Here is a 12,892-nt window from a genome sequence, read left to right as displayed (position 1 = left end):
ACCTGTATGTGTTTCCCTTTTTGTGGACAGCAATGCTCCCCACAGCTGGGAAGGTGAATAAGAGAGGGAAGGAAGCTGAAGCCATAAGAGGGAGGAACTTATGCCCACCTGTTCGCCTCTCTGCTGTTTTCTGCCTGTGCAGCCGGCCTTCCTTTCACCCCTCGCACGGACCAATTGGATCCATTCCATAGCCCACTTTACTGGCTCACTTTTTTATACCCACAGGGCAGGTAAACTCTCTTGCGCTTGGAACTTCTGTAAAAAGGTGTCCCTCCTCTGCCTACCTATCCTAAGAGAAAGCCTGTCACTTCAGGGGGGAGGAACAGCCTCAGCAAGTGGCAGTCTCTGCCCAGGCAGGCCACCCCCGGTTTCACTCTGTCCACCCGTGGCCTTGCCATTTTTCCAGAGCTTCTGCCACCTCGGCCCGCAGCAACTCCTTTCTAGTGCACTGGGGTGGCTAGAGACCCATAGCCAAGATTGGCCCTTTAGCCAGGCCCACCTTGCCTGCAGCCGTCTCTGCTAACGCACTGGTCAGTTTTGGCATTTTTGGACAGGGCCTCAAGCACCTTTTACCTCAGTGTCTAAAATATTTTCCTGGCAGACCAACCTCCTGCTGTCCACGTTCTGCCACTAAGAACAGTCTAGTGGAGGGGTGTCAAACTCAAGGCCCGCAGGCCAAAGATGGGTTGCTACTGGTGGGTAGCAGTAGTGGAAATTACAACCGGGTTGCCAAACCGGTAGGGAGGGCAGGCTGACCAGTTCCCTGGTCACTGCAGCATGTTTTTTGTGACATTTTTAATGTTCTGCGCATGCGCATACCTATTTCCACGCAACTGCGCATGCACTCAGAGAGCACACCAGGCACGAACCGAACCAGCAGCAACGTCGGCAGAAACCCACCCCTGCAGCAGGCCACATCTGGCTGCAGGGTGTTTAATTCTGGCCTGCAGAGCACTTGTGGAAATCGTGAAGGACCGTCCCACAGCGCCTCTGCCAGCAAAAATGGAGGTTAGGAGGCCGCCGCCACCACCACAGGCCCCGTTTTCAGCCTGGACAGCCTCCAGCCCTCTGTCAGCAAAAATGGAAGCTGAGGGGCCATGCCGCCCCCCCCCCCAGCTCAATTTTTGCTGGCAGAAGGTTTTGGGAGGCCCTCTTCATCCCCGCTAAAAATGAGGCTGGGGGGGGCAAACATGTGCCCCCCCCCCCAGCTATGTTTTCAGTGGCAAACGGTTAGCAAAACAAAACAAAAGCAAAACAAGGGGAAATGTTTCCCCATTGCACTTGAGCATCAAAGAAGGAAAGACAGGAAATGGAAAGAGAAGGAAAGATGGGAAGAGAGCAAGGAAGGAAAACTAAAGGAAGGGAAAAGGGGGGAAGGAAGGAAGTCCTGTCTTAGCACTTGGCCACCAGCAGACGGTGAGGCACTCCCTGGTCTCACCTTCCTCCGCTGGAGACGGTGAAATCGCCCAGCCCCACCCAGGCCACCACAGGCGCCCCTGATGGCCACGCCCAGCCCAGCCATGCCACACCTCCCCCCCCCCCACGTCAAAGACAACCTAACCGGATACAGCTGCGGAAACTGCGTATTAAAAAAGAGAAAAGGCTCAAGGCTTTTGAACCGTAATTTAAAAATCGTCGTTTGGACTGTTATGCTCTGCAGCAGTTACTCTTAGAGCAGCGTTTCTCAACTTTAAACTGAGTGGGCTTCACCTCCCAGCATTCCCCAGCCAGCACATCCTAGAGCACAGGTCTTCAAAAGTTTGAGCAGAGCTGGCTGGAGAATGCTGGGAGTTGAAGTCCACAACTCCCAAGTCTTAAAATTGCCAAGTTTGAAGACCTCAGTCCTAGAGTAATTAAGGCTGCTGGGTCCTATGAGGGGATTCTCAGGAAGGTGGAGGTGGGTGCTGTGGGTGAGTGGGATGCTCAGTCGAAGGAGAAGACCCTGGCTGAGGAGGATAGATGGTGAGGAGGATATCAGGAAATCCAGAGTTCTCCTTTCGGACTCCTACTCGGCTCGGCATTTATCCAGAGACACCAGGAGTTGAGACTTGAGTCAATGATACGTAATCCTTTTCTTTTGAGGAATGCAGAGCTTTCTTGTTAATCTCGAATTGGCGTAAACTTTTGAGTTTTCAGTATATTGGGATGAACTATATTCGCTCTGTTAAGTAACTCGAGTGGCTGTGCTCCCTAACTATCGGAGCCGGGACCCGTGGCTCTTTTGCTACAGGTAGTCCTCAACTTATGATCACAACAGAGCCCAAAGTTTCTGTTGCTAAGCAAGACCGTTAAGTGAATTTTGCCTCATGTTACCACCTTTCTTAGCTGCTAAGAAGATTTTTTTTAAGTAGCTGTTAACCAATTTCCTTGTACGCATGATGTATCATGGCGATCACTGCACTTAAGTTAGTAGCACGTTTGTTGAGTGGATCCAGCTTCCCCGCAGACCTTGCTGGTCAGAAGATTTCAAAAGGAGATCCCATAACCCCGAGGACACTGCAACGGTCATAAATAGGAGTCAGTGGCCAAGCGCCTGAACTTTGATTACGTGACCACAGGGATGGGGAAACTCTTATGAAAGTCATAAATCCCGTTTTCAGCGCCTTTGAAACTTCAGTCACCAAATGAACTATTTGTAAGTCAAGGACTAGCCGCCCTGAGGCCCTGTTTGCATTTCCTTCCAAGTGAAGGAACAGACTCCTAGCAGCAGCCTGTTGCTCTCCATTTGTCCTTGCCTTCTCGGGAGGGAGGGACTGGCCAAAGGTCACCCGGCAGGGCTGGACCTCCAGCTCTCCCTTGGTCTTCAGGGCCTAAAACTCTGCCTTTGCTGATGCAACCATGAAATTAAGCAAGCCCACATTGGGAGTCCTTGTGCAGAGGTGGAAAGGCTTAAGTCGACAGATATTTTAACCCACGTTTCCAAGTATGCAAAAGTTGACATCATCGGTCATTAGAGGTTTTGCCATGATGGGTAGTACTTTGCAGCCAATCTGTTGAATGATTATGCCGTGTCCCTTGGAAGCCCCGTACCCATTAATTTTCAGAATGTCACCCTTCTCAAAAAGAAGGTGTCAGCCGAGGCTTCCTTGTGGCCCCCCAGATCAGGCTGAGGTTTGGGGCAGAAAAGGGCCCTTTGCAAATACCCATTAGCCTTTAAAATCAAACCCTCTAAAACTGGCGATTGTGTGGGAATGAGGTCACCATGGTATATGTGCAGATCAGTTTTCCTGATTGGAACACATATACGGAATTTGGGACTGAAATAAATTGAGTAGTGAACACGGGTTGAGCTGGATGCCCACTGGGAGGACCCCATTTAGAAAGCTGTGTTAGCAAAGTAACCGCTTGCAAAGCAATGCATAGATATCGAAACCATCTTAAACAACGGGGACTTTCCAAGCTGAAGCAGTTACCAGCAGCCTAGGAAACACCTGCTTCAAGCCTCAAGATACTCATATCGAAAACACCACTTAAGTAAGTAGAGGCCCAACGTAACCATATTAGGCTATATGCTTTGATGTAACCAATAATAAATCAGCATGCTTTGTTTCCTTATACGCTCTTAATAAAAGAGGGGTTCAGAACACGCCCTGGGCTCACTCACCTCGAGGAAACCTTTGTGTGTTGTCTTCATTCCGCTCCTGGGCGGACAGTATGAGTGGCCCACCCTGTGCGGGTAGGCAATCCCGCACGATTGTGTCTGTTTTGGGGACTTTCTAAGCAGCAAGGTGGCTGTCTTGAGCCTTTGAAACTAAGGCAGCTCTTCCGCCTCCCTGTTCAGTTAAAATAACCATGGTTCAGAAAAGACCAAACGGGGATTCAGGGCTCTCTGGCGTCCTTCAAAGGGGCTGGGAGGAAACTCGGCAGGCCTGGAGGAGCCGCTTGAGCCCATTTCGCCAGCAGAGCCCCTCCAGTAGCCTTTGGTGGGGGAGGGGAAGCCTCCAAAGGTCCCAACCACACAACTTGGGCCCTGCCCTTCTGCGGGGGTGGCACACACAACCGAGTTTTAAAAGAGCAGCATTTGTACCATAATGCCTGCCACCTTGACTTTTTTGACCCCCCCCCCCCTTCCTCCCACAGCCTTGCAACCTGATGGCGCTGGCATCTCGTGGCCCTTGGCACCCACTCTTCCTTTCTCCCCATCCGGGGCAGCCAACATGCCCTTCCTCCCCTCACATCACAGGAAAGAAGAGTCAGCAAGCAAGCTTTTAATCAGTCGTTTTACAAATGAACATTAATCTTTTTTTTAAAACAGAATTGACCATTAAAGAAAAAAGCAACTTGTCCATTTCCCCACCACAGTGGAAATCAAATCAAGAGAGTCCAAAGCTTTCCAAGATGGGGAGAGCAGCTCCGGCTGCCCAAGAGGAGAAGCAAAGCCAAAGAGGAGGGGGGGATTGGGTGGGGGGGGGGGAGAGACAAAAGCAGGCAGAGCTTTTTGGTCTCCTTTGTTGCTGTGAGCCCCTCCCCCCTGCTGGCTCTCCAGAGAGCAGCCAAAGATGGTGCTGCGACCACCTTCTCCCTCTTTCTCCCCTCTGCCCTTGCCATGTCGGCCGAAGAAGAGAGCTCTGGATTTGTCCCTGGTGCAAACTTAAAACCCTGACCTCCTTGAGGATGATGGCAAGCCTCCCACAGGCTGCCCCGGGACTGAGGGCCTGGGGGGGAGCATTTGCCACTGCAGGCACGTGTGGTTGTTTGGGAAGGAAAAGAGGAGGGCACTAGTCTCGGTGCCCCCTTCGCCCTTCTGCAGAGGGTCCCTCCGAGTCAGCACGTTTGCTACCATCTCAGCCGACCAGGTCGACTCTTGATGCAGCTAATCGTTACGTAGAAAGCTATGCCCAGCCCTGTTGCTGACCTTCTGGCAGGAGGTCACAAAACCACCCTGGTCCACAGCTGATTCTGCTGAGCTCTCGGTAACTCCCACCCCCCCCCCCGGCCAGTATGGCTCGAGCATGGGCGTTGCAAGGGATCGGGACACTGGAGGGCCCCTCTGATGCTGGAGCTGCCCTCGGCACCACAAAGACCTCCAGGATCAGCCACTGCTGGCCATGCCTGGTGGGGGAGAGAAGCCCCAAGAACACCGCAGACCCTCCTGGCCAGATCAGGACACCCATCCCCCCCCCCCAGGGTTTCTGCATCCAGGCTTCCCCTTCAGTCTGTCTGGAATTCCCACCACCTCCTCCTCCTCCTCCTCCTCCCCAGCTCCTAGGAAGAGCTGCCTGTCTACACGCTCAGCCCAGCCCCTCCACAGAAGGGTCTGTGAATCAGATCCCACGACTCTGCTGCTCTGTGCCCATTGGTGGGGGGGGGGCAAATTCACCACAAACAAAACCCGTGGAGCCTCCCTGTGACATGATCCCTTGGGTTTCTTGGTGGGAGGGGGAGAAGGGAAGTGGCCTAAAGTGGCCCCCCACCCAATTTTCCAGTGGACCCTGTCATCATGACTGGAATGTTTTGGTGCAAAATGCAGTGGTTTTTTTTTTTTTGCTCTTTTGGCAGTGGAGAGCTACCTTCTAGAGAGTTGCCAGGGCCTGCCAAGCCTCAACGCTGTGCCTCAATTGTGTCAGGTGCCTGCGAACTTCTACTGTCCCTTGCAAACCGGCCCTGAGATTCTCCCACTGCCACCGGGGAGGGGGGGGGAGGCGCTTCCCTAAGGCGGCATTCGCGGCACAGAGAGGCTGGGAGAAAATGTCTTTTGGCGGTTGCACCATCTTCCAGGCTGTCATTTGTGCTTTAGTGTGTAGGCAAGAGGGGTTCCCTACAGCCCCCCCCCCCCTTACCCAGAATCAGCCGTTTGCAGCAGCCAGAATCTGCCCACAGGAGCCCAGAGCGAAACTACCAGCAGGGCCTCTCCTGGGACCCGGCACCATGCAGGAAGACTCAGCCGGAATTCCCCGCCATGGCCGTCCTCCTCAGGTCCCTCTGTGATCTGAGCAAGTGCTTCCATGCCACACGGGGTGCAAGCGCAGGCCACGTTCTCTCTCCCCCACTCCCCAAATGGACACTCAGCAGCAACGACAATGCAGCCCATTAAAAAGGCATCTCCAGGGGGGGAGGGGGGACTGCAACAAGCTGGTCCAGTTTTGATCGTCTTCCCTGCAGATACTGAGATGTCCTCATCTTATGCTACCTTAAGCGGTTTTCTCACACCAAACCGGGGAGAGGGAGGAATTCAACATCACCAAACCAAGCAGGACCAAAGCAAGGTTTGAGTCCCAGGAGAGACAGGAGGGTGGAAAGGGATGTGCCCCTTGTGTCCCCAGGTTTAAAAGAGCCACATTGCTGAGGACATCCAAGCCAATCCCGCTGTTGCATAAATATCAAGGCCACGGGAGACGAAGGTGTTGTTTTCTTCGGCGCCACCATCAAAGTTTCTCTTCTGGCCCCAAGAGGTCCCTGAGAATATTTTTCTTTTCAAATCCCTGTATCTTACGGGCAAAGGCACCTCGCAGGGTCCTCCTTCAGACCACCTCCTCTTTTGCTTCTGCAATGAGAGAGTTGGGTTACTTTCATTTCCCAGACGTTGCATGAGAGTTTGCAGCAGAGTTCAAGAGCCCTGAACCAAGCCTGCCCCCCCCCGCAATTTTTGTTACTGTTATTATTAGTGACTGACATAGCTGCCCATTTCATGTAAAACAAGGACACGCCTGGCAGCTGGTGGGCACCAGGGCAGGGGCAGTGATGTCCCAGACCAAGTGGCAGTTGAGGTACCTGCAAGGAGCTTTAGGATCGCCTGAGAATAAGGAAGGGATGCCCTATGGAATCTCTGCAACGGGCAGGAAAGGCGGTCAAACCCCCCCAGGGGAGGCTGCTGTCTTGAGAGGAAATCCCTTCGCCTCCTCCACTCTTCTGTGGATTTTATCATCAGGAAGATTTGTCTGATACAGAGAGTCCCTACTTCATGGTGGCAACTGACAGTTCCACGTCTAAGCAAGCTGGTCATAAAGCACAACCTTGCGTGATCCGGCTTAAGTGACGGCAGTTCAAGCAGCCCCCGATTACTGTCACAACTTGAGACTTCCATTAACATTGCTTGGGAAGGTTGCAAAGAGAGACTGCATTGCTGCAGAACACTGCAATTGTCAGAACTTAGAGGACCGGTTGTAAGGACCTCTTTGTTCAGCAAGCCTGAAGCACCTCTACTGAAACAAAGTCTAAGAGCTGCAAGTTGCTACTCATGATTTAACTGTGAGCGGGACCTTGGAGTCCGAATGGACGATCGCTTAAAGATGATCCAGCCGGGGGCAGCAGCTGCCAAAAAAGCTAATGCAATCCTTGATAGTGTAAACAGATGCAAAGAATCAAAATCATGAGAAGTGTTAGTACCACTTTATAAAGCCTCAGTAAGGCCACACCTGGAATCCTGCACCCAGTTTTGGCCACCAGATTACAAAAAAAGGTGGTGATACTTTGGAAAAAGTGCAAAGAAGAGCACCTGTTCCGACTAGCTGGCCTGGCATGATTATAAATGTTACATCTATGAACTCCTGGTAGTATATTCTCATCTGGTTATTTTAAGGGTAATGTTTTAGTTTTAATTGTTTTTAGGGCTTTTAGCTTCATATTTATTTATTCTTCTGTACAGGACTCTTAATTTTAACCTCCTCCACACACATACATACATACATATATTTATAACCCTATTTATATTTGTATTTTATCTGTGATTTATTGTGGACTGTACACCGCCCCGAGTCCCTTTTTGGGAGAGGGGGCGGTTTAGAAATGTGAATAAATAATAAATAATAATAATAATAATAATAATAATAATATGATTAAAGGTCCGGAGACAAAAACATATGTAGAACAGTTGTGGATTTGGGTCTGGCTACTCTAGAGAAAAGAGAAGCTACGGCTGGATATGAATCAAGGAGAGAAGCAACCTGGAATTAAGGAGAAACTTCCTGACAGGGAAGAAAATTAACCAGTGGAACAGCCTGCCTCCAGAAGGTGTGGGTGCTTCATCCCTGGAGGGTCCCTCCAGCTCTATTCTGATTCCAATTTCTGTGGCCATGTGGAAAAAGTCCTGACCCTCTGAGTCCCATTCATGGACCTGGATGCTGAACTCAGTCTGTGTCTAAAAGTGTTTTGTCTACTGTGCAAAGCCTCAAAGTGGCTTCTTTGGACTACATGTGAATTCCGCAGTTGACCCCAGTCCTTATGGCCAAGCAGCCATTCCGTGCTTGGACCAACCCACAGCGTAGCAGGGCCTGTGGGGCTCGGGCGACCTGGGGAGGGACAATCTGTGGCTGGGGAACCATCTGCCTTCCCTCTTTTAACAGCCAGTTTTGGTTGTTCTTGGTCTGGATGTAGAGACGGTCCACTCGGCTTCCTGGCTGAGGGGCAAATGGCTCCAAGGAAGGTGACCTTCTGCTTGGTCCTCCCCTCTACCCAGACCCCACCCTGACTCTGCAAGCATCCTTGGTGCAGGGGTCTGAATTGGGGGTGTGGGGTGTGCTTCACTCCTATGATGCATTACAGACAAACCCAGGTGTTTTCTTGGCAGGAGTAGGGTTTGCCCCTGCCTTATTCTGGGATCTTTTCCCAACCGACTTACTCTCTTGGCAACTCTTGATGGCATCTTCTCCAAATTGTGAGGAGCCTCCACCGGGCTTCCCAAGTCCTCTTTGGCGGCGAGTTTCAAGGGATATAAAGTCTCCAATTGGACAAGTGACAGGAAAGCCTTTGAGGAGACCCTCCTGGGCGTGAGAGGGCTCCTGTCCCCCCTAGGCAGTCCACGGGCAGCACAAAACGACTGGCGATGGTGCCGGAGTAGGCAATGCCCTCCTCCAGGGCCATTTCAACAAGAAGGGAGGAAAGGCCACTCCCCCAAAGCCTGGCATGCCCTGAAGCAACCGCAGCCAGCTCCCAAACCCCAGGAGCAGCTGGCTCAAAGTTGGCAGGAGAGCTGCCACATGGACCCTGAGGCCATCTGAAGAAGCAGAAGTCCCACTACCGCAAACCCCGGGGAAAGGCCTCCCTCTAGCCCCTGGGACTGCTGCTCCACCCAACCCCCTCCCCCCTGCAACAGGAAGGGCCCCCCGTGGGATCATTGGTCTCCCATCTGCTCACCTTCTGCTCTGGGGCTCCTCCGCAACTTGTCTTCTGGCCCAGCTGGGGGGCTGCCATGGCCAGACTCCAGGGGAGGGGTCCGGTTTTCAGAGCCCACCTTCTTAGTCCGCTCCTCAACTGCCTGCTCCTCAGCTCCGGAGGACTTTGGGCTTTGGGGGGAGGGCCTGCGCCCCGGCCCAAGAGAAGGCTTCTTGGCAATGGGAGGGGGGATCCTCTGGGCCTTGGGGGCCTTGGCCAAGCCCTGAGGATGCAGCCCCGAGGCCGCCGTGGATCGCTGGCTGGAGACGGTCATCAATTCGGCCACCAAGTTTTTCTGCAGGCTGTCCTGGGCCTCTGACGAGGATGCCGTCTCGATGACCAGCTTTTTGGGGCTCTTGGCAAAGATGAAGCTGGCGGTGGAGGCGGGAGATTTGTGGAGTGGGGACACTGGGCCGTTGCTAGCCAGGGCGGCAGGGATGCCTAGCAGCGCCGGCCGGCTCCCGGTCTTCCTCTCGGCCATTCCGAGACTCATGGCTTCCTTGGAAGTTAAGGTGGAGGCCTTGAGGCACACAGCCTCGTGCAGGGGGTTGAGCCCCTTTTTCGAAGCTGGCTGCCCCCCTCTCAAGGACAGGGACTTGCGGAGGGGCTTCTGTGGGGCCGACGGGCCGGTCTTCCCCTCTGCAGCCACGTTTGCTCTGCTGGACTCTGTGGGGGTCACGGAGCCCCCAGCTGGACTGACCCCGGGGCTGTGGGCATCCACGTCGACTGAGCGCAGACGGACCATCTGCAGCAGGGATGGTGTCACAATGGGCAGGCTGGCGTCCTCCTTGGGCACCGAGGTGGCCTTGCCGCGCACGGCGGACTCCTTCTTGAGGTCAGGTTGGGAACCGGTGGGTGGCTTCTTCATCTGGGGGGACAGACTGGAGAGCGCTGCAACCCCTGAGGCGGTGGGGTGCCTGGAGCTCAGCTGAGGACCGGACACTTCTCTGCTTGGAGAAACTTTGGGAAGTGGGAACGGCTCCATGCTTGGGGTCGGCAGGGGCAGAATTCCTGGCTGCAGGAAGTTTGCGGGGACTGCCGTGGGGAAGGAGGGAGGCGTTCCGTCTTCCTGCCTTGCAGGGGTGGCTGTTTGGGGCTCGGGAGGGGCCTCTGCACCCCCTGAGTCCAAAGACTCCACCTGCAAGACCGGGGGAGGCAGCAGGAAGCAGGACTCGTCTGGGGGAGGGAAATCAGCCATGGACAGATCCTGCTCGTCCAGCAGGGGCGGGGGCGGAGGGAGCCACAAGGGGTCTGGGGAAGCCCCCGCCTCCACCTCGGAGGGGACCAGCACAGCTCCAGGGCCCTCAGCACTCGGCTCAGCTCTCTTCACAGGGGGTGGAGGGGGGTGGTAGGCCGGTGGAGGGGAGGGTGGGGGTGAGCCCTCCTTCTGGATAGGGCGGGGCTGCTGGGGGGCTGGGCTGCTGGGGGGCGGGGCAGCCGCTGTCCCTTCCTTGCTCTTTGGCTGGGTGGGGGGTGGGGAGAAGGGGGCCGGGACCTTCGGATGTGGAGGGATGACAAAGCAGTCCACATAACGTGGGGCAGCAGGAGAGGAGGCCGGGAGGGAGGCGTGGGTGGGCGGGGTCGTCCCTTCAGGGACCGCGGGGTCAGAGGCCGAGGAGGAGAGGGAGGTCAGGGAGGAGGAGGAGAGGGAGGGTCCCGGGGACTGCAGGGAGCAGATGCGCTCTGGCTTCCTCGGTTGCGGCCTCTTCTTCCCCGGGGACACGGCATGGGGGAGGGGGCTTTTGGGGTGCAGCGTGGGCGTGCCACTCTGGCTGGAGTAGCCACTCGATGGAGACATGGTGCGGCCAAAGCGGTGGGGAGAGCCAGGCTCCGGTGCCTCACTCCTGTCGGCCTCCCGCAGTTGGCTGACCCTCCCTGGGCTCCGGGGACAGATGTCCGGCGAGCAGGACAGACTGCTGGACTGCAGGCTGCTGGTCCCGCCCAGGCGGATGGGGGAGAAGACATCATCCTCATTGGCCAAGCTGGGGCCCTGGCCACCTTCCCGGTGGGGCCTCCGCTCTGGCTTGGGAGGCAGCCCCATTCCTCGGGGCGCCCCTTCGGCTTCCAGCTGCTGAGCCTTCTGGTGCAAGGAATAGGTCCTCCGGGGGGGCAAGGGGGCCGCCTTCATCTTCCGGAGCGAGACACTCCGGGTTGAGGAGCGGTCACTGCGCACGCTTGCGTCATCTGAGCCCTCGGCAAGGCTGCTGTTGCTGTAAGCGGGTGAGGCTCGGCCACTGCTCCCCCCTGGCCGCACCCCGAGCAGGCTGGGAGAGCCTGGGGAGGTCCTGGCCTGTCTGGAACTGGCAGGGCTGGAAGGACCAAGCCAGCCGGGCCTGCCTGCAGGGGGGTTCTTGCCGCTGGGCCCTGCCTCGTCCTTCTGGCCGCTGGGGCCCCCGTGGGAGGAGATGGTGGACGCGTTAGAGACGATGGTTTCCGTGGACTGTGAGTGGCTCCAGTTGTCGCTGGAGGAGGAGTGCTCGCGGCTGCGGGGGGCAGCAGGGAAGTGACCTGTGGAGCGCACCGAGAGGGCCGGGCTGGCACTGGCCAGGCTGCAGCGGCTGAGGGTGCGCACCCGGTTGCGGGACAGAGCAATGACATCCACCATAGGCGGCAAGATGGCGTTGGGAATAATCTTTGAGAGGTAGGTGCCCTGTGGCGAGATCGACATGACTGGGCTCAGCAGCTCGGGGGAACTGGGCTGAGTGGTCACCCAGGGAACAGCCAGGGATTTGGGCCTGGCCACAGGAGACATTTTGGCCGCCGTCTTGTGGCCCAGCACAGAGTCATCGTAGTAGACACGGCTGATGTGCCGCTGGAGGGCAGCCTCTGAGGCCTGGGCCTCGAGAGCCTGGAGGGAGATGCGGGCCCCCCGCTCGGGAGCGGCAGTGGCTAGAGGCTTCCCATCGATGGTGGGGATCTGGATGGCAGGGCCGGGCAACTGACTGCCATTCACCAGGGGTTGCGTGGTCGGGCCGGCTCTGAGGGCGATGCTGCCAGGACGTTTCGTGGAGTCACGCCCGTTGCTCAGGCCTGTGGAGAGAAAGACAAATGGGCACCAACGCAAGAGAGAACTGAGGAAGGCTGGACCCCCATCCCAGGAATGCTCTGCCGGCCCCTTCTCGCTCAACGTAGGAGGGACCCACCTCAGTCCCCAGATCACAGCTGGTCTTGGCCTGGCATAGCAAGAGCCTTTGGACTGCTTGACAGCTCTCCCTAAGCCATTGACGGAGGCAGAGAATTGCCCGCAATAATCATTTTACTCATCGGGGAAGGAGGGAAGGCCGACTCAACCTTGAGCTGGTCAGGATCGAACTGCTGGTAGTGGATGCAGAGTTAGCCTGCAATACTGCATTCTAACCACTGCACCACCACACTCTACGCATGTTGCATAAACCCAGCCGGAATAGCTGCCAGCTGTGCATTTGACTTTGGCTCAGTGTGAACCCGGCCCTGGTTATGCACAACTGAACCCAAAGGGGAACTCTGGGACACAATCTCCGGAACATCTCCATCCTTCCAGGAGTCCCCGGGATGGACGGATCCTCAGGGCCAACAAATTGTCTGGTCCACACAGCACACTAAACACAAGGGCTGTTTGGTGACCTTCTTCCCATGAAACGATGGCCCAGTTCATATCCTATGCTTAGGAAGGGTTTCCACGACAAGGTGAGCCACAGACTGCTCGGCCCCAATTTAGCTGTGCCAAGCATTCTCTGTGCAAAGCCCTCTGCCCCCCCCCCCACCTCCCACGCAACCACCCTCCCCCTCTTGGCTGATCCGAGAGGAGAGGGCATCCTGCTTG

At 55.7% G+C, this 12,892-nt stretch overlaps 1 protein-coding gene across 3 annotated transcripts in view; it reads right to left on the bottom strand.

Moving 5' to 3' along the window:
• Positions 1-4,193: 4,193 nt before the first annotated feature.
• Positions 4,194-12,892, bottom strand: part of NHSL3 (NHS like 3) — a 58,246-nt gene continuing 49,547 nt past the window's right edge. For all 3 annotated transcript variants that reach the window (XM_081961781.1, XM_081961782.1, XM_081961783.1), the window contains exons 6-7: positions 9,073-12,120; positions 4,194-6,484 (exon numbers count right to left, since the gene is read on the bottom strand). In XM_081961781.1, the coding sequence (XP_081817907.1) occupies positions 6,462-6,484; positions 9,073-12,120 (3,071 nt within the window). In that variant the 3' untranslated portion in view covers positions 4,194-6,461. The remainder of the gene's footprint in view (positions 6,485-9,072; positions 12,121-12,892) is intronic.

This window comes from Natrix helvetica (assembly GCF_964273705.1).
Source record: "Natrix helvetica genome assembly, chromosome: 9".
NCBI classification, from domain to species: domain Eukaryota; kingdom Metazoa; phylum Chordata; class Lepidosauria; order Squamata; family Natricidae; genus Natrix; species Natrix helvetica.
Note: the sequence above shows the minus strand (reverse complement) of the source record. Positions and strands in the feature narration are given on the sequence as shown.